Below are 22356 nucleotides of genomic sequence, written 5' to 3'. Positions count from 1 at the left end.
GTGACCTGAGAAGGAGCCCAGCGGCTAAGCACAGCCCAGCTGGTCCTTGTCCCCTAGGGTTGACCGGAAAGAGGTGGACTGCTGACCCAAGGCCTCAGTGTCCTCCACCGCCCAAGCCCAGCTTCCACTTTCCACCTAAAGCCCATCTTCCATCAGCACTTCTCCTGGGCACCACCCCCTGGCATGATGCCCCCAAGCAGCTGCCACCCTGGGCAGGAAAGAGAGAGGCAGTCACTCCTCCTCCTAGATCTGGCTCTGCCCTCTCCCTCTCCCTCTAGCTTAACACAAACGCAGTGCAAAGTCCGTGTAAAGACCGGCGTCAAGCCCTCGAGGGCTTCTCATTGCAGCTAGGAGGGAATCCGCTCATCCTAGCGCTCAAGACCTTCCTGTCTCTGGAACAGCCCTCACCTCCCTCCAGCCACACGGGCACCGGCCAGTCCCTCGGACTTGCCAGGACTTTGCCCACCTGCAGGCCAATGCATCTGCTATTGACTTTACCTGCAAAGTGCTTCGTCTGTCAGTCACCTGGCTGGTTCCTCCTCAGGTCTTCCCTGCCCTACACCTTCAGCTGCACCTGGCTCTCCCTGTTCCATCACTTTGCTTTATTTTCTTCATGGCACTAGTTGAAAATGTCCTCTCTTTATTTATTTATTTATTTATGTATCTATTTATCTATTTAATTTGAGTTGAATGCCTGTCTTAGCCCCCTGAATGCAAACGCCACGGGGGCAGGGCTTTCTCTTCTTTAATTCTGAATCCGTGGCGTCTGGCACAAATAGGAGTTTGGCGAAATATTTGTCTGGAAATGTTATTCAGCCTTAGAAAGGCAGGAAATTCTGACACACGGAGGAGCCTTGAAGACATTATACTAAGTGAAATAAGCCAGTCACAAAAGGACACATACTGTGTGATTCCAACTAAATGAGGTACCTAGAGTAGGCAGATTCAAGGGATATGTGGCCCGGGGCTCAGGGGAGGTAGGAAAGGGGAGTTGCTTAATGAGTAAGGAGTTTTAGTCGTGCAAGGTGAAAAGAATTCTGGAGACTGGTTGCATAACAGTGGGAATGAACATTACTGAACTGTACACTCAAATAATGAGACTGAGAAATTTGAGATGATACATTTTCTGTTGTACGCACCTTGCCACAATTAAAAATAAACCCAGACACTATTTGGATGGGAGGATGGGGGGATGGATGCATGGACGGACGGACATACTTCAAGGGCCCCCCACCCTCCTGGCTCGAGAATTACCAAGTTATCAGAGCTGTCAAGGCTCTCAGAGGTGACCCTGCTCACATCTTTCAGTGCACAGGTGGGGAAAACCAAGGCTTAGAGAAGGGCAGGTCACATGGTGAGGCCAAACCAGTCAAGGACGGGGCTCTCAGTGCCTTGGACATGGGATGACCCGGGCCCTCTCACCACATCTCAGGCCACCCCTGCCTCCTCCCACCGTGCCTTGGGACTGCCCACACCCCCTGCTCTTGGGGGTTGGGGATGAGATCCCACATCTGCCCGCAGGCCTGGTTGACTTTCCCCCCCTCTTCCTCTGCAGAAGCCCAAGTACCAGGTGCGCTGGAAGATCATCGAGAGCTACGAGGGCAACAGCTACACCTTCATTGACCCCACCCAGCTGCCCTACAATGAGAAGTGGGAGTTCCCCCGAAACAACCTGCAGTTTGGTGAGATGAGGTCTTGGCACCCACCACGCATACATTGCAGGAGCCTATGGGCCCTTTGTCGGCGGGGACCTAAGGAGACTCTGTGTGTGTGTGTACGTGTGTGTGTGTGTGTGTGGCAGGTAAGACTCTTGGAGCCGGTGCCTTCGGGAAGGTGGTAGAGGCCACAGCCTTTGGTCTGGGCAAGGAAGATGCCGTCCTGAAGGTGGCTGTGAAGATGCTGAAGTGTGAGTGAGGGGCAGGGGCTTCGGGAATCTGGGGGAGCGGGTAGGAGCCCATGTACCTAGGGGAGGGGCCGCCCTGCCATGAGAGACACATTTTCGGCCTATCACAGCCTGGGGGACAGGGCCTGGGATTGGGGGCAAGGACTCTTGGCTTCTTGAGTGAGCCCCAGCCTCCCCTTAGCTCCTGGGTGTGGAGGGGCTCTTTGGAGCCCCAAAGAGGCTGGGGTGCACAGAGGCCACCCTGGGCCATGGCCTGCCCACAGCTTGGCTGCCTGCCACTCGAGAGCAGCTCAGTGACAGGCCATCTCTCCTCTCTCTCTCCCTAACTCCTATCTGTGTGTCCGCATTTCTCCTCTTCCCTCTTTCGGTCACTGGTCACTCTGGGGCCCTGGGTACGCCCTGCTTGCTCTCCTGGGTGTCTCCCATCTGTCCGTGTGGCTCTGTATGTCCTGCCCTTCCCCATCTATGGGACCTGTGGCTCCATCTCCCAGCCACTGCTCATGCAGATGAGAAGGAGGCCCTCATGTCAGAACTGAAGATCATGAGTCACCTGGGCCAACACGAGAACATAGTCAACCTTCTGGGAGCCTGTACCCACGGAGGTGAGGGGTCCTGGCAGGCATCGGGGCCCATGGCCACCCCACCCCATCTTCCCATCTCCCCAAGTTCTGGAGGGATCCCTATCTATCTCAGCATTCCTCAAATTCCCACACCAGGTGCCTGGATGGGTCAGAAGCTGTTTATGAATGATAGATAGTTCTGGGAGCTCTGATCAGTGGCTCTCAGACTTTGGTGGGTATCAGAGTCAGCCAGAGAGGGGAATAAGAGTGCAGGTCCCCAGGCCCTGCTGCAGGGAGTCTAATTCCGGGGGTCTGGAGGGAAGATCCCACCCAAAGACACCAGGACATTCACCACAGGGTCCACAGAGGTGCCCCAGGGCCTTGACCTCTACGGAACTGTCACAGATATCCTTTGAAGAAGGAATTCTACTACGGTTTTTTGAGGTTCCTCTGCTTTAGACAGATGGGGTTACTGAGGCACAGAAAGCAGAAAAAGCTGCTCACAGTCAGTCAGGATTAGAACTCAGGGCTCTTGAATCCCCATTCCAGGGTGTCCTGTTGCCCTACCCCATGTCTGTTCACACGGGGGTGGGGGAGATAAGGAGTGCACTTACCCCACTCTCTTGGCTGCTCTAGGCCCTGTTCTGGTCATCACTGAGTACTGTTGCTACGGCGACCTGCTCAACTTCCTGCGAAGGCAGGCTGAGGCCATGCTGGGCCCCAGCCTGAGTGTGGGCCAGGACCCCGAGGCAGGCGCTGGCTACAAGAACATCCACCTGGAGAAGAAATATGTTCGCAGGTAGCACCCTGGCAAAGGACAGGAAAGAGGCTGGGACTGGGAGGAAGCCCCAGGGTCTGTCCCTAAAGTGAACTCAGGCTTCGGTGGCTGTGTGGCCCTCACGTTCCACGGGGAGTAGTCACCCCAGCTTCTGTGGGCTAACTCAGTTTTTCTACTATTTATTTCTGTCATCCAACAAATAATTGAGGACCTACTATGTTCTAGGAGCATGTTGGGCAAAGATGGGGGGCTCATAGTCTGGTGGAGACAGGTGTTAATGGTATCGTCACTTGAATGTACGTAAAAGGTCAGTCAAGATCCGTTCAGGGCTCTAGCAAGAGATGGGCAGATCTTGGGGGTAGTGGCCCTGTTTTTCCCATGCCATCAGGGGCTGCAGAGCACCTGGACAGAGTCTGTTGGTTGTTGGGTGAGAAGGGGCAAAACAGTCTGTGGCCAGGTCCCTGATCTACTTGGGCCTCGGTTTCCCCAGGCAAGCCATTGAGGGGTTGAGCCTCTCAGAGACTTTCTGTCTCTGTTATTCTGTACTGCTGTGATTCCTGGAAGCCACTCGGAGACAAATGGACAAAGCCACATGGGGAACCAGAGAGAGGAAGTGGCCAGTTTCATGTCACACATGAGTCAGGGGCAGGGGCGGGGCCTGGGCTCGGATTCTGCTCCCTTGACTCCTGGTCCAGTGCTCACCTGAGCCACAGTGGTGTCCTGGAAGTCTCAGTCTTGGGGGTTGTGGGGCCTCAGGGCCAGGCTGCTGAGGCAGGATCAGAACAAGAAGGGTGTACAATGAACCCTTATTTTAGCCACTGTCAGCTGCCAAGCCTGGGGAGGCAAAAGGGGAAGGAGGCCATTTAACTCCATCCAGTATCCTCGAATAGGAGGGCTGGCAGGATCTGCTTCCTCTTCTGGTTCTCTGACACCCCTCTGAAAGGGCGGCTCACACTGGGCCTCTGCAGGCTGGAGCCTCAGGCCAGGTCAAATCAAAATGAGAACTAGAGTGAAGTATTAACTTCTTATCTTCAAATGTGCAGATGGGGAAAGGATTCATACGGTGGGGTCACTTCAAGGGCAAATGGCATGGGAACCAATCCTGCCAACGGGTTCCCAGGCTAGAAGTATAGTTTCTAGAGCAGGGGAGGGGATGGTTTTGCCACGGTCAGAGCATAGATAAGACACTCCCTTCTCTTTCTGGGAACACTAGAGTATGGGCATGGTCAAGGTGCGCATCTCCATCGCAGAGGGGACGGGAAGGGGAGACGGCCAGAAATCACACCTGTTAGAATACTAGAAACAGTAGTGGCTATTCAATCTAGAGAAGTGCTTCTCCAACCTACCTATGACTGAAAGCCTATGCTCACAGCCATCACCTAAGAGCTGTTAGAGACACAGCTCGGGCCCGCCAGACCTGCTGAATCAGAATCAGCATTTAGATGAGACTGCCCAGGTGACTCCTACACTCGTGAATTACAGTTTAGGAAGCCCTCCTCTAGACCAGAGGCCTCCGCTCAGGCTGCACACAGGAACTGCCTGGAGAGGTTTCAAAGTGTGAACGACTGGGTTTCACCCCTAATTTCTGAGGTGTTCTGGGCATGGGGAGAGTTGACAACTCCCCAGGTGGTTGAATGTGAAGCTGGCCAGTGGTGAGAGCCACTGTCCAGGCGGGGAAGGCTCAAAGAAGGGGCCCTAGAATATCCTCAAATCCCTGCAGGGCTGTTATGGGAAAAGGGAGCCTACTTCTGTGTGGCCCTTGAGGGCAGAGCAAGGACCGGCAGGAGGAAAATCCCAGGGGCAGATTGGCATTAGGAAAAGGGCAGAGAGCTGCCCAACGACAGAACAAATTGTAAGCTTCCTCCGTGGGATGGCCAAGCAGGGATCAATGATCGCTTACACAGAATGTGGTGGCAGTTGGGGTGGGGGGGGGTTCCTTGTCAGAAAGGGATGTTCAAGTTGACCTTGAGGTCCCTGCCCTTCCCTGCTGATTGGAGAGGACACGGGGAGCTGGAGGCCAAGGCCCACGCTGGTGAGTATAGCAACGGGGACCTACCCGCCCCCGCATCCTTTTTCCTATGTAGAGACAGCGGTTTCTCCAGTCAGGGTGTAGACACCTATGTGGAGATGAGGCCTGTCTCCACTTCTTCTTCAAGCGACTCCTTCTCTGAAGAAGGTGAGGAGGCGCTGGGTGGCAGGTGCGGAGGGCGGGGGGCAGGGGCCGCTGGGGGCTGGGGTGCGGTGGGGCTGCCCTGACGCCTCTCCCCACCCCAGACCTGGGCAAGGAGGACGGGAGGCCACTGGCGCTACGGGACCTGCTCCGCTTCTCGAGCCAGGTGGCCCAGGGGATGGCCTTCCTTGCCTCTAAGAACGTGAGTTGGAAACTGGGTCCAAATGTGGTCATCCAGGGAGGTGGGAGGTGGCTGAAGCCCCGCATCTCCCGTGAGGCTGGGTGATCAAGGATGAAGGGGAGGAAAGGGGAGCACGCGGTGAAGGCAAGGAGGAGCCAGGGTGCCAGAGAGCAAGTGGGCAGCGGCCACACAGCCTCTAGGGGTGAGTGGGAGAAACCCGTGCCTGAAGAGTTCCTCAAACTCAGGACGGTGAGGGCCCCAGCCTGAGCAGACCTGTTTCCCTGGGGTGCAGCAGGCCACGGAGGACCCCGTTTCCAAGAACGGGCCTTATTCCTTCAGTCTCGGTCAACGGCGTGAACAAGACGACTGTGTCCTCTTGTGAAGCACACGGTCTCGTGGGGCCCATAAAGGAAGCTCCCTGAGTTGTCGTGAGGGTAGGAGATGATGTGTACAATATGCCCAACTCAGGAGGTTCCCAGCAGGGGGGGGGCTGTAACCTCCCCCCTCACAGCAGATTTGGGAGGGCAAAACAGGGTTACGGTGTGTGCAGATGCTTAGGGAAGAGCCTGGCACGGTCGGGCCCTTGAAGTGGCAGCTGCTATTATCAGCAGCCGGTGGGGTCAGAGGCTGTTTCCAGCACCAGGGCTCATAGCTGCTGAGCGCAAGCGGGTCGCCTGGCTCTGAGTCAGCTCCCACTGCTCAGGCCCAGTGGGCCACAGTGATGGTGGTTTCTAAACACCCAACTTTCCAGCCATACGAAACTTCCTCAGACCTGGATCTTGGTAGCAGGTAGGGACGGGAGCCAGGGTACAGGACCAAAACTGACGCTCACTCCCTCGACGAGGAGCCCAAGGCATTCTGGGGGGACCCTGGCTGTTCCCCCTGCACCTCAGGCTCAAGTGGGGGACGGGCCGAGACTAACTCTGTAAGTACTTTCTGTCAGTGCATCCACCGGGACGTGGCAGCCCGAAACGTCCTGCTGACCAGTGGGCGTGTGGCCAAGATTGGGGACTTCGGGCTGGCTAGGGACATCATGAATGACTCCAACTACATCGTCAAGGGCAATGTGAGTGCTGGGGAGGGTGGGCCGGGCTGGGGAGGGGGCAGTGAGCCAGGGTCCGAGGTGACCGGGGTCTTCCGTGCCAGGCCCGCCTGCCTGTGAAGTGGATGGCTCCAGAGAGCATCTTCGACTGTGTCTACACGGTTCAGAGCGACGTCTGGTCCTATGGCATCTTGCTCTGGGAAATCTTCTCACTCGGTAAGCCACTGGGCCAGTGCAGGCTCAGCCTGGGGCTGACCCGTGTTTGGTTACCATGGTGTCCTATACCTCACGAAGGATGCCAGCCAAGGGTGTTTGCTGCCCAGGGCAGAGGAAAGGCTGGTGGGAGTGAAGTGACGGGCAAAGCGTCTGAAAACCAAGCAGTGCAGCTCCCGTGTGGGCCGGGCAGATGCTCCATGCTGCCAGGCATTCCCTCTGGGCTGTTCCTTCATCTGCCTGCCGGTGCAGTTGCTGCTTCCTCAGATGAAGTTTTCCCTCCTTGTCTGAAGTGTGCACATCTCACTTCTGGAGTGCTAGGCACAGAGACTTGGGCTAAGCCCTTCAGCGAGCTCCTGTAACCTCTTATTCCAAGCCTGTGCTGGAATTCTTTGTGTGGTGTGATGAGGCCGGGGTGAATTTCACTGAAATTCCCAAATTTCACTGAAGCCTATGCCTACTGTAACTCTTATGTAGGTGTGGGTGTGGGGGGCAGGTGAACGTGAGCCCCGAGCATGGGCTCCTACATGCTCTTGGCCTTTGCAGGGCTGAACCCCTACCCTGGCATCCTGGTGAACAGCAAGTTCTACAAACTGGTGAAGGATGGATACCAAATGGCCCAGCCTGCATTCGCCCCGAAGAACATGTAAGTGAGGGACCCCAGGGAGGAGAGAGGACTCCCCAGGCTTTGGCTGAAGGGGATGGAAAGGTGTGTGGTCCTAGTCTCTCCCTGTCCACAGTGTTCCAGGGCCAGGCTTCATCTCCCCCACAGTGGGCCAAAACAAGCCCATTTTAGGGAGTGCGGGATTTCCACTGGCTTCCAAGTAGCTGTTCTCAGAGGTCTCTTAAATGGGACTGGTGCTAACTCAAATGATAGACTTTGAAGTTAGACTCTATTATTATGTCGAGGCAGACTCATTTCTTGTCTTGGCTCTCTGTGGTGTCAGCCACTCCTTCACTGTGTAACCAGCCAGCCTGCAATGCAGCCTCCTAACCACCTCGATACAGCTGGCCCACCAAGAATTGCCGCCTCCCTACCCTCGCCACGGCCTTCCCGTGGGCCAGCAGGCCATGAACTCGCCCAGCACACCTTTCCCCAGCCACTCTCGACACAGCCGCTCCCGCGTCTGGCCAGGCACTTGTGGCCGGCTCACTGCCATGTTCGTCTTTTGTTACAGTCATCTCAGCCCGCCTCTCAGACCTACCTGCAGGCAGCGGAAGTGCCCCTTCTCGGTTCTAGGAGCCGGGGCAAGATAGCATCTCTGAGCTTTTTCTCCCCTCAGCTGTCAAATGGGCGTGATGAAAATACTTCCAAGGGTTACTGGGGAGATTAAATGAGATGATGCATATCAAGGACTTAGCACAGGCCTTGTGTCAGGCACACTTTTCACTAGGTTTCAGGACCTCTGCTGGGCAAGACTGTAAGGGTGTGTGTGCATGTGCCCACGTGTGCATGTGTGCATATTGGATCCCCAGACCCACAGGCAGCTTCTGTCCTACCTTAGATATAGCATCATGCAGGCCTGCTGGGCCCTGGAGCCCACCCGCAGACCCACGTTCCAGCAGATCTGCTCCCTCCTCCAGAAGCAGGCCCAAGAGGACAGGAGAGTGCCGGTGAGTAGGGCCGGCCTCAGGGTGGGTGGCTGGCTCCAGCAGGGCTGGGCTGGGCCTGAGAGGTCAGGACTGACCACCCCCGACTCTCCCACCCTCAGAACTACACCAACTTGCCAAGCAGCAGCAGCAGCAGCAGCAGCAGCAGCAGCTGCCGCACTGGCAGTGGCGGTGGCAGCAGTAGTGAGCCCGAGGAGGAGAGCTCTAGCGAGCACCTGGCCTGCTGTGAGCAGGGGGATATCGCCCAGCCCCTGCTGCAGCCCAACAACTACCAGTTCTGCTGAGGGGACAACAGGGAAGCGCCGCTTTCCCCTTCCTCCAAGCTTCAACTCCTCCGTGGATGGGGCACCACGGGGAGAACCTACAGACTCTGCCCTTGGTCATTTCACTCAACAGCCCAGCCCAGCTCTGAAACTCAGGAACGTGAGATCCAAGGGGGTCTCGGGAGGACCCCGCTTCCAGGGCCTGGGCCATCACTGCCAATCAGGGGCTAGGGCTGAGCCCCCCACCCCGCCCACTGTTCTCAATGCTATGGCCTCATGTTTGCTATGCCGACTGGGAGAACCCCCAGCTCACTCTCTTAACCTTGTTCTCCCTTCCAGGAACCCCTTTCCCTAACTCCCTTGTCTCACTGGAAATGGACTGATTTTACGGCCATGAAGTGCCCTAACATTGAGAAGACAAGGCTCCTTAGGTCTTGGCAGAGGACCCCCCCTGTAGCCAAGTGAAACGGCAAGAGCAGACAGGTGCTCAGAGACTGTGCCTGGCCCAGTGCCTGAGAGCGGGGGGGGGCTCTTTTGTAAGAATGAACTGTACCTCCTAGTCCCTGCCCTTTGGCCTTCTCTCTACAGCCCCACCCTCCCTGGATCTGGTCCCTAGAACGAGCCAGGTGGCAGCTAAAAGTTCGGGGTTCTGCCCCCCCCCCACCCCCACCCTGTCGTTCTGAGCTGGAAGGCAGGGGACCCGTGTGGCTGGCCACACCAAGCAAGCAGCACACACTCCGACAAGCTGACTCCTCTTAACTAACAGTCACGCTGCGGGACGTCTCTGTCATTAAACTAACAGCATTAACACAGCTGGCCTCTGGTTCTTTGTGCCACACGAGGGCCTGCGGATTCCCTGGGACCTCCTTCCATCCTTCTTCATGTCCAGTGACCAGCTCAGCACCTTGGCCGTTCAACCACACTGTGCCCCACACAAGGAGCGTGGAATTGATTCTTGCTTCACCAAAACAGATAATTTAATAAATTTTATTCTTGGCAGGGGAAGGAGGGGAAAAAAGCCACCTACTCCACTCCTCTCAATAAATTAAATAACACACGGCCAATTCCCGTGCCCTAAGCAAACCTTAGGCACTTGAGCCAGTCCCGCTGTTTCCTTATGGCCCAGTCTGCTTCCCCTTCACAGAAGGGAGTTTTTCCTACTGCCGCCAGGTTATGTCATGCCAGTGGGCCACATCCCTTCTGTGGTGAGGATCCAGGGCCCAGAAAGGATGTGGGGTGCAGCAGCAGTGGCCAGGGAAAGGAGGAAGGGGGTCCTCTTCCTTAAAGCTCAGGGCAGAGAAGACAGTCCTAGAAGAGAGCGGTGGCTGTTTCTCCTTCCTCAGCTTCCCCCAAATCTAGGTGCAGGAAGAGTAGGAAGGAAATGCACCCCCCCTCTGGGAAAATCAAGAGCCCAAAGGGACCCCTAGAGCTAATGAGGCCCCAAAGGCCCCCAAGTCAAAGGCAACAGGCTAAAAGGAAGTTGTGTGGCCACAGGGGCTGGAAAGAGCGTTCCCTGGGGTGGGAAGAGCTACCTCAGTGGCCTTCCCCCCCGGAAGGCCGGACTCCGCTTCAGCCCACCCCAGGACCTCGACCCGGACCCGCAGCAGGCCCCAGGGAAGCCGTCTGCTACCAGCATTCCCTCAGCCTCCGTTCCCCTCTGTTGAACATCCTATATCCCCTAAGTGCTCTCTGGGGCTAGTAAGGAGTGTCCTGGTGCTTCTCCTGACCCCCAGGAGATTGAGAACCATGGCTCCCGTGCCCCACCATGCTCTGGAAAGGGAAGCTCTTTGGTCAGTCCCAGCATCAGAGGCCTCCCCAAAGGTGAACATTCCCGCTGGTTCCCTGGATGGATCTGCCTCGGGCAAGGGCCTCACTATGGCTTGAGATGGTGCAGTCCCAGTCCCGGTGCAAGAGCCTGGCTTATACTGTCACTGCAGCCACCTCCTCTTCCTCACCCTCTTCCTCAGCCTCTGTCTTGATCTGAGCAACCCCAAGGCGGTAGAGGGTGTCACGGATGACCACCTCGCCAGGCTGGCAGCTCTGCACGATGTCATGGATCTGCCGGTTGACGATTTCGCGGCTGGTGAGGAAGTCCATGAGGCGGTTGTAGAGGTAATAGTGGGTGGCATTGTCAAAGGCAATGGGCCGCTGGCGGACACTGTTTGGTTTGCTGTCTGCAATGGAGGCCAGGATGGCTGCGTAGGGTGCTAACTCAGGGCACAGAGCTGAAGAGTGGTGCCCGGTACTGGGGTCACCAAGACTGGACTGTGTGTCTATATGGACGATGTGCCGTGCGGCAGTCTTGGTGGCCGGGTGCTGGACGGAGTGCTCAGCCTCCATCACGTCCACAGTATAATGCTGGTCCAAGAGCTCTGGGCAGGATACACTCTAGAGGAGAGAGAAGAAACCACTCTGACATGAGGGAATGACTGAGGCAGAAGCTGTGTGGTGGGGGAGAATGAAGGCTGTGGGGTCAGTCAGCCCAGTAAACCCTCACGTCTCCACATATGCCTACATCTCCTGGGGCAAGTCCCCTCTCTTCTTCCTCGGTGCCTCTGTCTCCTCGTGAGGACGGGGACAGCAACAGAGGCCACCCCCCAGAACAGATGTTGGGTTACCTGAGCTGTTATCACTTACTACTGTGCCTAGTCAATTCAGGCTGGGGCTGCGGGGAGTGGGGAGAAGGGGGCCCTCGCTGAGGCTCACTCGCCTTTCGGCAGTGCCCAGCACAAGCTCGCAGAGCCAGTGAGTCCCAGGGAATAAGGAAAAGATGAATGATGACAATGATGTCCCCCTTTTTCCTGTTGCCGGTCCTAACATGTCTTCCAGCAAAGGGCACATGTGTCTGGTAAGAATCACTGCCTGGTTCAAAGCACCAAAAAGCAGAGACAAGGGCTCTGCCTCTAATCTGTTTTTGTGACACTGGGTAAGTCCACCTCCCTTCTCTGGACCTTACTCTACCCTTTTAGTAAGAAGAGTAGATTGGATACGACCGGTGTTTTCTAAGCCTCTGTACCTCTAAATCATAACAGGTATGCCATGCGGTATATTCATGGTCAAATCCGACACCTGGCTGGTCTGGGTCTTTAGTACACCAACACGCATGATGTCTCCAAAAAGCGGCAATTTTCTAGGCTTATCTGGAGGGCAACTCCTTTGACTCCAAAATATCTGTGTTTGGGACATCCTGGGCACTCCTCAGTGACATGCTGTGGCCTCACACGTACAGGGATTGGTCAGTAAAAATTTGTGGAGTACATGCTGGTTCAGAGCATCAAGACAAAATAGTAGCGGAGACAAAGGATGCTGGAGATGGTTCCCGTAAGGCCTTCCCAAAGAACCAGGAGGTGAAACATGGTGAGTCTGCGGGATTTATTCCAGTTCCTCAGAAGGGAACTCACCACAGGTGGCTCCGCAGGACTAGAGAAGCAGCCCTGGTTCCTCCCCCACATCTGGTTGGTCAGCTCTGGGTAGCAGAGGTCAGCACACAGGGCCACTGGTGTGGCCATGTCTACCACGTAGACAGGTGGCCAATGGCGGGAAGAGACCAGCAGATCCACATGGTCGCGGGCACTTTCGCCCCGCACGAGATACTTGGAGCCACAGATCACCTGGGCAGGGAGATGGGAGGACACAGCACAGCCAATCAGCAGACAGAGTGAGTTGAGTCTTCACTGCCTTCTTCCCAGGAATAATCAGGTTTTGTGACTAAAGCCATGGCTGTCCTGCCAGAGCCCGTCACATCCTGCTTCCTCCTTCTGTCCCTAATTGAAGTTGTTAGTTCGTCCCCGACTTCCTAAGAGAATAGCTGGGACCATTTGGTCTTCAACTGAGGCTGAGAGGCCCCAAGGGCATCTGCTCCAAACCCCACCCTCCACACTAACAAGCACTGTCGAGTCCAGTGGCTCCGATTCCCAGACACACAGCACCGGCAGCTAACAGCTGGTTCAAGATGGAGGTTCCAGGGCCCCACTCCAAACCTAAGGAATTAACCTCTGGGGGTGGGGCCTGAGCATCTGTATTTTGAGCAGCTCTCCAGCAGACCCGGATATGTTGCCCAATGTTAACCAGGAAACACCTCCACCAACAGGGGCCCCCGCCCCCAGATGCCACTTCATTGCTGAGGAACTCTGTGTACAGTGGGGAATCCTGCATCTGCCTCCACCTCCCTACCTTCACCCCTACCAGTCCTGGCTATCACCTCTTAGCAACCCTGCTCGCCTATCACAGCCCTGAGCTCTGCAGCTCTCACAGCCCTGTGTGGTCAAATGCTTCCCACGAGACAGTCCCCAGTCACATGAGCACAGTCCTCTGAGCAGGCTCTGTTCTGCCAGGGAGAGGCATCAAGTCTGTCCTTCAGACGCAGCTTTTGTCAAAAAAGCTGATAATCAGATTCTCTTTGGCTAGCCAGTCGCCATGTCCACTCACACACCTGAATTAACTGAAGGCTGTGCTGGCAATCTCTGCCCTGTTTAAATACTTGTTCAAGGGGTTTTCAACCCCAGCGTCTTCCTTGGCCTGCTTTGTCGTACGGCGCGCAACCTTCCCAGAGTCATCCCAGTGTCTACCCTGTTCAGGCTCTAATGACATAGGCGTGCTCTTCTTAAACCAAAATCTGAACTATGGCCTCCCCAGTTCCCACTCAGAACTGTCCAGTGGACCCTTCATCACTCTCAGAAGGAAACCCAGACTGCTACTTCTAACCTTCCAACCTTCCTCCTCTGGGCTCACTAGGCTTCCCCACTCAGGACTTAGTGGTCAACCCCTCCCTCTGCTGGAACATTACTTCCACAGCTTATCACTGGCTGCTCCAGACAGCAGGTCCCTCTCTGTTATCTTCTATCTCAGGTCTCATCTAGTTCCTTCAGAGCTAGCGCCATAAGCCATGGTGGCTTTATTTCCCCTCTAGAATGAGATCATCTAGTGGAGGAATGACATCTTCAGCGCTCACCTCTGAACCCTCAACAGCTATGCAGGGCCAGCATGTGGAAAGGGGATTAATCCTCATTGGTGACGATGCAGGCTCCCTTCCTAGTGCAAATGCTGGCAACTGACCCCTAAGGAGCTACTCCGCAGGCTGCCCAGTGACTTAAGTGCCAGCTCCCACAGGATGAGCTGGATCAGATTCCCTGTGTGGACAATCTGGTGTGGACAAATTCACAGTATCTTTCTTATCCTCTTACCTGATGAGGGCACACCTTGTAGATTTTACCCCCCGTGAGATGAGGTGGGGGCTGTCTAACTCTGGTTCCATTCTGTACAGATTCATAGAGGGCCAACAAGGAGAAGCAGAGCTGTTCCTGGAGCAAGACAAGATTAAAAACAGAGCAGTAAATGCTAAGGGACCAGGCCTGGTGTGCAGCACCAAATGCTCACTTCAATATCCAAAGCAAAAGAATAAACTGTCAAGGCCAGAGTGGGCCTTGGGGCCTCAGTAGCCCAAAGTCCTCTGAGGGCCGTGAAAGGACCAGGTCACAGAGCCAGCCAGAATGACCAAAGTGCCAGACTCTTGAAGCCTGGGGTCTTCCTACTTTTTACAGGGCAGGGAATGCTTCAAAAAAAGCTAACATTTGAGTCTGAACTTGAAGAAAGCGTGACATTTTCAACAGCATTATTAGTATAAAAAAAAGGAAATAATATATGCGTAAAACACACACATTCACATACACGTGTGCACGCACGCACACATGCATACACACGCTGTCTCTCTTCATGCATGTAACAGCATTCACTTTCTAAGAGCCAGGAGAGGTGATAACCACATACTGCAAGGTGCCTCCCTTACAACAATTTCATGGGTTGGTAGTTTGGTTATTTCCACTTTGTAAACCAGGAAAATGAGGCTGAGAAACGTAGGGGAGCTTATCCAAGATCACGCCCAGTAAGTGGGAGAGCCAGGATTCCTGACCCCAGAGTCTGGGCCCACAGAGGAACTGACTGGAGGCAAAGGCCTCCCATTCCTGTTATGCTCTGGCTGCGGACCACATCCCAGGCCTCCCTGACTGCCCGCACCTTCTGTCCGGTGAAGGCACTTGTCACGGGTGCTCGTATCCTTGCCCAGAAAGGACAGCCAGCCTGCTCGCAAAGTCCCTATCTGCACTGCCACCCCCGACACTCACCTTGGAGTCTTCTGTCCCAAAGGGGATGCCACACTGCCTCAGCAAGTGCCGTAGCTCCTCCTCACTGTAGGAGCCAATCTCCTCAAGCTTGCAGGTGCCCTCGTGGAGTAGCCTCACCAAGGCACTGCCATGGCCTGCAAGAGACAGCCCTGTTGAAGGGGGGGTGGGGGGGCTGCTGCCAGCCAACAGAGGTCACGGGTAGCCCCTCATGTGTGAGGATGAGAAGCGGGGCGGGGGGGGGACGAGGCCTAAGTACAGCAGGCGGTGGAAGCAGGCTCTGCACCAAGCACTGCCCCGGGTGCTGGAGGAGGTGGACTCAAAGAAGGTCTTCTAACTTCTGCAGATATTTGAAGTCTCTCAGAACCGGCTTTCTACCCTTGAACATCTAGGGAAGAGATCCAGTAGAGCGCCCTCAAAGAACCCCAAAATGGGTATTTAAGAACCAAGATCTCAGATGCTTACCACAAGGGCAGCAGCAGATGAGCAGTAGCGCTCATATCAAGAACACTCTCTGTACATTGTGTTCCTGAACCTGCCTGGCCAACAGAGAACTATGTGGAGGTCTTAGAAAAGAAAACCAGTTTCTGGGTCTTGAAACAGTAAACATGAGGTGAGACCTCAGCAACTAATGTTAGGAAGCACTGTTTGAGAACCAGCCGATCACAATGTATTAAAATACTTTTAAGATCATCTGAGGTCACGTCCAGAATTTAAAAAATGAAATAAAATAGGAAATGTATTCCACTTGGTAAGGAAAAGTACTGTTTTGTGAAAGTTGGCTGGCAGCTCTCCAAAATTCTGCACCATGACTTTAATCTCTAGGGAATTTTGTCACAGATTGTCACTATCTTTCTCCAAAGAGCCCTCTAGGCGAGCCTGCCCATCGCACCGCCCCCGCCCCCCACTTATGCTGTCTGGCCATGAAAATGTCCCAGACTCTGGACTGGGCCCTCCCCTGACCTGAGTCAGGTGATCTCACCAGGTACTGGCTGCACATCCAGGTTTTTGTCTTTCTCAGTGTTGACGACCACAGCTCCTCTCATGAGCGGTGGAAAGAAGGGGGCAATAACAGACGCATCAAACTTGGTGATAGGGATGCTGGCAGGGAAGGCCACCTGCTCAATCACCTCTGTCTCCATTGTGGCCCAAAAGTCCTCCACGTTTACCTCACTAGGGCCCAAGAACTCGGGCCAGGTGAACTAAAAGATAAGGATAAAAACGATCAAACTGTAGGAGCCACAGAGTATTAGCAACAGAACAGCCCCCCTTCTTGATACACTCCGGACAACAAAGGTGGGGGGCGGGGGGGGGGCATCTGATGGCCATGCACGGCCAGGGCACCCCCAGATCTGACATCTTAGTACCCAACTGCCTTTTGGCTGCATTCCTCTCTCCCATACTACAGCACTCCCCAACACCCGAACAATCCTATGTCCTTTCTGCATCCATCTATAGTCCAGTCCTCTCCCTGACTCGCAAGGAAAGAGGGACTACCACTGACTACCCGCTATGTGCTGGACACTGATTACTGCTCTGTAAGTCTGGGAGTCTGTCTGAGGTGACACTAGTGCAGTAAGGGACAGAGTAAGAATGCGAACAAAGGTCCAGTTCCAAAGCCTAAGCCTTGTGCTCCTGCCACCCAGGGCGCTAGTGCACGCTGTGAGCAAAGAGCACAGATGTCCCACCACACTTTACAGCTACTGAGCCCACCCTCTCCACAAAACAAGGGGATGAGAAATGCCAGCTGACTGTGCTGCTGTGTGCGCAAACTGATGTGGTGACTGTCATCAGTCCAGACGGTCTTCCTCTATACAGTCCCTGAGGGGAGAGGCCACCAGACAGTCTCCTCAGGGACAAATGCAAATTTAAGTTCTGTTCAGAAACTTCTTGTTCCATTTCCCTGACAGCAGAAGAGCCTCCACCTGCTTCCCTCACACATCCGTCACACCACCCTGCACACACAAAAGGGAGAGAATAAAGTAAGTCCTGGTCTCTAGAAAGAAATACCCAGTACCACAGAAGAGAAGAGATGCCTATACTGAGAGTGAAGGGAATTCTACGCCATTCTCTGAGAAAAAGCCTTGATCTGACAAAGCAGGTACCAGGCAGGTCGACGAGACTTAAGCTCTGGAGGGAGGTGGACATCTGTTTACTTCTGGAAACCAAATGGTCTCCGAAGCCAGATGTGTTTAAAAACAAAAAACAAGAACAACAACAACAAAAAAAATTGGAGCTCAGGGTCCCAGGAGTGAGCACAGCAGTGCTTACAAACTCAGACTCTGGAGTCAGACGGCCAACTGAACCAAGGTCCAGTTCTACCCCTCCTGGCAGGGTGAGCTTGGACAAAACCCCTGGGCTTCAGTCCCTTCATCTATAAAAATCTCACAGGCTTGGAGAAGTCAGTCCTATAATAAAGCACTGAGCAGAGCCAAAGAACTTGGCAAATGCAGTAACATGCTCAATAAACCCTAGCTGCATTACTATTAACACTACACTATAAAACCATGAGATGAACAGATCTGAAGAAGTTTGGCAATAGCCTCTTGATGACATAACACACAACAGCAAAATTTTTTTTATAGTTTACTTTATCTACAAACAACACTTACAAGACTCCAGGAAGCACTATGCTTACGTTCATATGTCTTGTTATGTACCACCATCCTTCAAAGGAATACGTAATCAAAATATATGTTTTGTTTTGTTTTGTTTTGTTTTTTATTGGGAAGAAACAGAGGCATGTGCATTAAATCCCTAATAGGCTCAGCTGGCCATGCCAAAATGCACCCAAGCTTTTCTCTAGAGGGCCCGCACCCACCCCTGGTAGAGAACAGATGAGCTGAAGGTCCAGCGCCTCAAGAGACACTTCATGTTGCAAGTTCATGAATGGGGAGCTCACACCCCACCGCTACGGTACTGCTAGCCTACTCACAGGCATGCAGACCAGACCTCTCAGCATGATCGTGGGAGAGAGTTCAGGAACCTATGGGATTTTTTGAAACACCATGTAACCAGGTTAAGAAAAATTCCTATTCTTCTGAGTTTACTAAGAGTTTTATCAGAAATTGGGGTTGGGGCGCCTGGGTGGCTCAGTTAAGCATCTGACTTTGGTTCAGGTCATGATCTCGCGGTGTGTGGGTTGGGGCCCCGCATCAGGCTCTGTGCTGACAGCTCAGAGCCTGGAGCCTGCTTCAGATTCTGTATCACCCTCTCTCTCTGCCCCTCCCCCACTCATGCTCTGTCTCTATCTCAAAAATAAATAAACATTAAAAAATATAAAAATATAAAAAAAAAAGAAGCTGGTGTTAAATATTAACGAAAGCCTTTTTTTACATCTAATGAAATGATCATATGGGTTTCTACCTTTTACCCGTACGGCAGCAAATTACATTAGTATATTTTCTAACGTTGAAACAATCTTGGTTTCCCGGGATAAGCTTAGTCATGATGTGTTACTCTACTCGCTGTTATTATCCTATAGAGCACTGTGTCATCTATATTCATGAATACAATCAGCTCCGATTTGTTCTTATAGTAAATGGCTGGTTTTATTTTCAAGGTTATTTGGTCTTATACAATGAGGTGGAGAAATACATCTGCTTTTACCATTCTCTGATCAGAATCATAGATTTCTTGGAGATGTTAGAATTAAGGTATAAAACCCTTCTGAGTTTGGTATTACCTCTGCGAACGCTTTTCATTTAAGGACCTAAGTCCCCGATCAGGTCACTCTTTTCCACACTTTCTTTCCATGGCTCTCATCTCACTTGGTGTAAGTCCTCACAGGGGCCCATGTGCCCCCGTGGAGTCTGGCCTCCCACAGCCTCTTGAACTCACACATCCCACCACCCTCTCCACCGCTCTCCACCAGCCTCCTTGCCATTCCTCAACCAGGCAGAGGAAGCCCACCTCAGACCATGTTTTGCTGCTCTCTCTGCCTGGAATATTCCTCCCCTGAGAGCTACGTGGGCTTCAGATCTCTCCTCAAATGCCACCATATCAGAGACGCCTCCCCCTACTACCCTCTAGAAAACAGGAATCCCGCTCTCCACCAAACTGCTCTCTTCTCCTCACCTGCTTTACTGTCACTATGCTACTTTTAATTACTACTTACTACATATAATATAGACACTGATATAACATACAATTATTAACAATGTTTGTTTCCTGTTAAATTCTCAAATTTGGGGATTTCCCACATTCCCAAAGCAGGATTCGAGCCCCACGAGCACAGGAACTTTATAGGTTTTTTACTGCCATGTCCCAAGTGTCTAAAAAGTGTACCTGGTTCATGTTTAATAAATTTGTTGGCAAGTAACAAATGCCATAACTTCCATCCAGCCTTCCTTAGATAAAAAAGCCACTCCCCTCTCTCAGGCAGGACTGGAGCCATCTGTTCCTGGGACAGCATGAAGGAAGGTGGCTGCCGAAGTGTGAGGACAGTTCTAAAGGCGGCAGGAGATACTTACTTCCACACTCTTCAGTGCTAACACATTTTCTTCATTCCTCTGGGCCATTTCCACTTTGGGAGCCACACCACAGATGCCACAGATCATGTCATTGTAGTCTCGGACAGTGAGGCACTCGAAAGCCCAATAGCCATTGCACAGCAGCTCCTGCAGCTGGCTCAGCTCCTCCAAGGTCAGGGTCTTTTCTGCAAGGAGAGCAAGAGTTCTGAGAAGTCACAGCAAAAGACCGTGAGGCCACTGGGCACGAGCCAATGGCCAGCAAGAACAGCAACTCTGCAAGACTGCTTCTCCCCTAAGAACACCCCAGGGTCAAGCACCCTGGCCCTAAGGGCTCGGGTGGCAACCCCAAAGGGCAATTCCAATCAGAGTTGTAACCACCTCGCACTAAGTACCTACTAGGCACTAAACACAGTGCAAACAACTTCAAATACGTTACTCATTTAACTCTCACATCTTTATGAAATAGAAGCTATTCTCCTCATTTTACAACTGGAGAAACTGAGGCACAGAGAATAACTTGCTCAAAAATACACTGCCACTAAGCAGCAGTGCCAAGACTCAAACACAAGTCTGTTTGACCCCAGAACCTCTGCAGTACTCTATATGACCTCCTAGCAAGCAAGGTGCAAGGGAACGGAAACCTGCAGGGATAGGAAGGGAAAAGCACCAACAGAGAGAAGGAAAGCAAGGGAGAAAATAATTGCTAATAATAAGGAGGGTGGTCACCACCCTCAGGTCTCAACATGAGCTCTGGGACCGGTAGCAGACCTCCAGAAGCTATGTACTCAGAGTGAGTCTGATCAACATGCAGTGAGGCCTTGTCTACCCATATGATCAGAGGATGAACTTCTAAAGAGTCAGCTTAACCTCGTGCTGGGGGTCCCTGGCTGGATGGAAAGACTCATTCTTCCCAAAGTTAATTTGGCCTTCATAAAACTCAAAAGGAGGAGAGTACCAGGGAAGTCAAGAATGTCTCCTTTCCAAACTATCAGATTCTTCTGCAAGATGATTCTTTCAACCGAAGCCCAGCGCTGAAAATTCCCAGGGAACTCAGAACTAGCACGGAAAAGGGAGAACGACAACCTGTACCTGTCTGCTCCTGCACTGACTTCAGAACAGTGCTGATGGACACTCTGGGGTCCTCCCCCAACTTGATCTGGTTTCGGATTGCAAAGAGCAAGTCCAGGCTCACTAGTAGCTTGTTCCCCACATTAAAGAGACCTGCAGCGTTAAAAAGAAGCAACACAGAAACTCATGGTAAAACATCTACAATGGCAAAAAATTAGAAACAAACTAAATGTCCAGCAATAGCGTAAGAGCTAAATTAATTATGGTACCTTTCTCAAATAGAAAATTATGCATTAGAAGGAATAAGGTAAACCTAAATGTTCTGACATGGGAGCCGTCCGTAATACACAGTTAAATGAAAAAAGCACGCAATTAAATGTGTAGAGAATGTTTTCATAAAAACAGAAATCCGTCCCTGTGGCCCAGCTCAGTCTTCATTACCAGCGGGGCTGCCCTTCCTCTACTTCTCAACAGCCACACTGTGGGGGAAGGCCAGGAGTACCCTCTAGCCCAGGGATGTAACAAAAACTATAAAATCACCCCTAACAAAATCCGAAGATGAAAGACTCAGAAAAATTTAAATACAATCAATTGAAGACAAATAAAAGAGGGTGATTTTATATTTGCACAAAACATAAAGCATAAATTTGCACAAAAGGAAGTTCTAGAATATGTGTTCTCCTTACAGAAGGGTATAAAGGAGTGGGGAAGGCTTTTCCGAGCATGATACCAAAGGCTGAATCCATAAAGGAGAATACCAAATCTGGTTACATAAAAATTAAAAAAAGAAAAACAAAAAACAAAAAACACCTTTGTGTCCCAAAACAAAACAAAACCCAAAAAACCACAAATTTAACCACAATTAAAAGACAACTGATAAACTGGGGAATAACTCTGTCAACAACAAAATATTCAAATGAAGGATGGAAACAAAAGAAATTCACAAAAGAGATTTAAGAAAAAACAACATAGAATCCTCTTAAGAATCAAAGAAATGCAACAAATTAGGAAATGATACACCAGTTTTTACCTATCAAATTGGCAAAACTTTATATAAAAAATTATAATACCAATCTGCAAAAAGTTCCTAAAGCTGGTAAGGAAATTTAGCAAGGTCACTGGGTAAAAACTCAATAGACAAAACCCAACGGTATTTCTACACTAACACTGAACAGTCAGAAATTAAAACCATGTCATTTAGAATTGAACAAAATGAAATACTTAACAAAATATGTGCAGGATCTACATGCTGAAAACTATGAAACACTGATGAAAGAAATAAAAGAAACCCTTGGGGCGCCTGGGTGGCGCAGTCGGTTAAGCGTCCGACTTCAGCCAGGTCACGATCTCGCGGTCCGGGAGTTCGAGCCCCGCGTCAGGCTCTGGGCTGATGGCTCAGAGCCTGGAGCCTGTTTCCGATTCTGTGTCTCCCTCTCTCTCTGCCCCTCCCCCGCTCATGCTCTGTCTCTCCCTGTCCCAAAAATAAATAAACATTGAAAAAAAAAAAAATTAAAAAAAAAAAAGAAACCCTAATAAGACAGATTGACATGTTTACGGATTGGAAGACTCAATATTTTTAAGCGTGTTAAACTTTCAAATTGATCTATAGATTCAATGTAATGCCAATTAAAATTCCAGTAGGACTCTGCAGATACTGAGAAGCTGATTCTAAAATTTACATGGAAATGCAAAGGAGGGGCACCTGGGTGGCTCAGTCTGTTGAGTGTCCAACTCTTCATTTCGGCTCAGGTCATGATCTCATGGTAAGTGGGTTTGAGCCCAGAGCTCTGTGCTGACAGTGCGGAGCCTGCTTGGAATTCTCCCTCCCTCTGCCCCTCTCCAACTGGCACGCGCACTCTCTCAAAATAAAAATTAAAAAAATAATTTAAAAAAAAAGAAAAAAAAGGAAATGCAAAGGAACTAAAATAGCCAAAACAACTAGGAAGAACAAGGTTGGAGGACTCACACTAACTGATTTT

At 52.0% G+C, this 22356-nt stretch overlaps 2 protein-coding genes across 6 annotated transcripts in view; one reads left to right on the top strand and one right to left on the bottom strand.

The window, feature by feature from the left end:
- CSF1R (colony stimulating factor 1 receptor) overlaps window positions 1-9533 on the top strand; it is a 29720-nt gene extending 20187 nt beyond the window's left edge. The window contains exons 11-21 of the mRNA XM_086707917.1: window positions 1556-1682; window positions 1802-1906; window positions 2395-2505; window positions 3100-3262; window positions 5326-5417; window positions 5516-5613; window positions 6536-6658; window positions 6739-6850; window positions 7394-7493; window positions 8353-8461; window positions 8560-9533. Coding sequence (XP_086564043.1) covers window positions 1556-1682; window positions 1802-1906; window positions 2395-2505; window positions 3100-3262; window positions 5326-5417; window positions 5516-5613; window positions 6536-6658; window positions 6739-6850; window positions 7394-7493; window positions 8353-8461; window positions 8560-8742 — 1323 coding nt within the window. The 3' untranslated portion in view covers window positions 8743-9533. The remainder of the gene's footprint in view (window positions 1-1555; window positions 1683-1801; window positions 1907-2394; window positions 2506-3099; window positions 3263-5325; window positions 5418-5515; window positions 5614-6535; window positions 6659-6738; window positions 6851-7393; window positions 7494-8352; window positions 8462-8559) is intronic.
- A 161-nt stretch (window positions 9534-9694) lies between these two features.
- HMGXB3 (HMG-box containing 3) overlaps window positions 9695-22356 on the bottom strand; it is a 47701-nt gene continuing 35039 nt past the window's right edge. For all 5 annotated transcript variants that reach the window (XM_025924461.2, XM_086703860.1, XM_086704480.1 and 2 more), the window contains 7 exons: window positions 20399-20530; window positions 19310-19494; window positions 15820-16039; window positions 14841-14974; window positions 13905-14021; window positions 12123-12332; window positions 9695-11109 (listed from right to left, as the gene is read on the bottom strand). In XM_025924461.2, coding sequence (XP_025780246.1) covers window positions 10642-11109; window positions 12123-12332; window positions 13905-14021; window positions 14841-14974; window positions 15820-16039; window positions 19310-19494; window positions 20399-20530 — 1466 coding nt within the window. In that variant the 3' untranslated portion in view covers window positions 9695-10641. The remainder of the gene's footprint in view (window positions 11110-12122; window positions 12333-13904; window positions 14022-14840; window positions 14975-15819; window positions 16040-19309; window positions 19495-20398; window positions 20531-22356) is intronic.

The sequence above is a fragment of the Puma concolor genome, chromosome A1, assembly GCF_028749965.1.
Source record: "Puma concolor isolate L17-30 chromosome A1, mPumCon1.1.hap2, whole genome shotgun sequence".
Classification (NCBI taxonomy): Eukaryota; Metazoa; Chordata; class Mammalia; order Carnivora; family Felidae; genus Puma; species Puma concolor.
The sequence above is the reverse complement of the archived record's forward strand: the minus strand, read 5'-3'. Positions and strand labels throughout refer to the sequence as shown.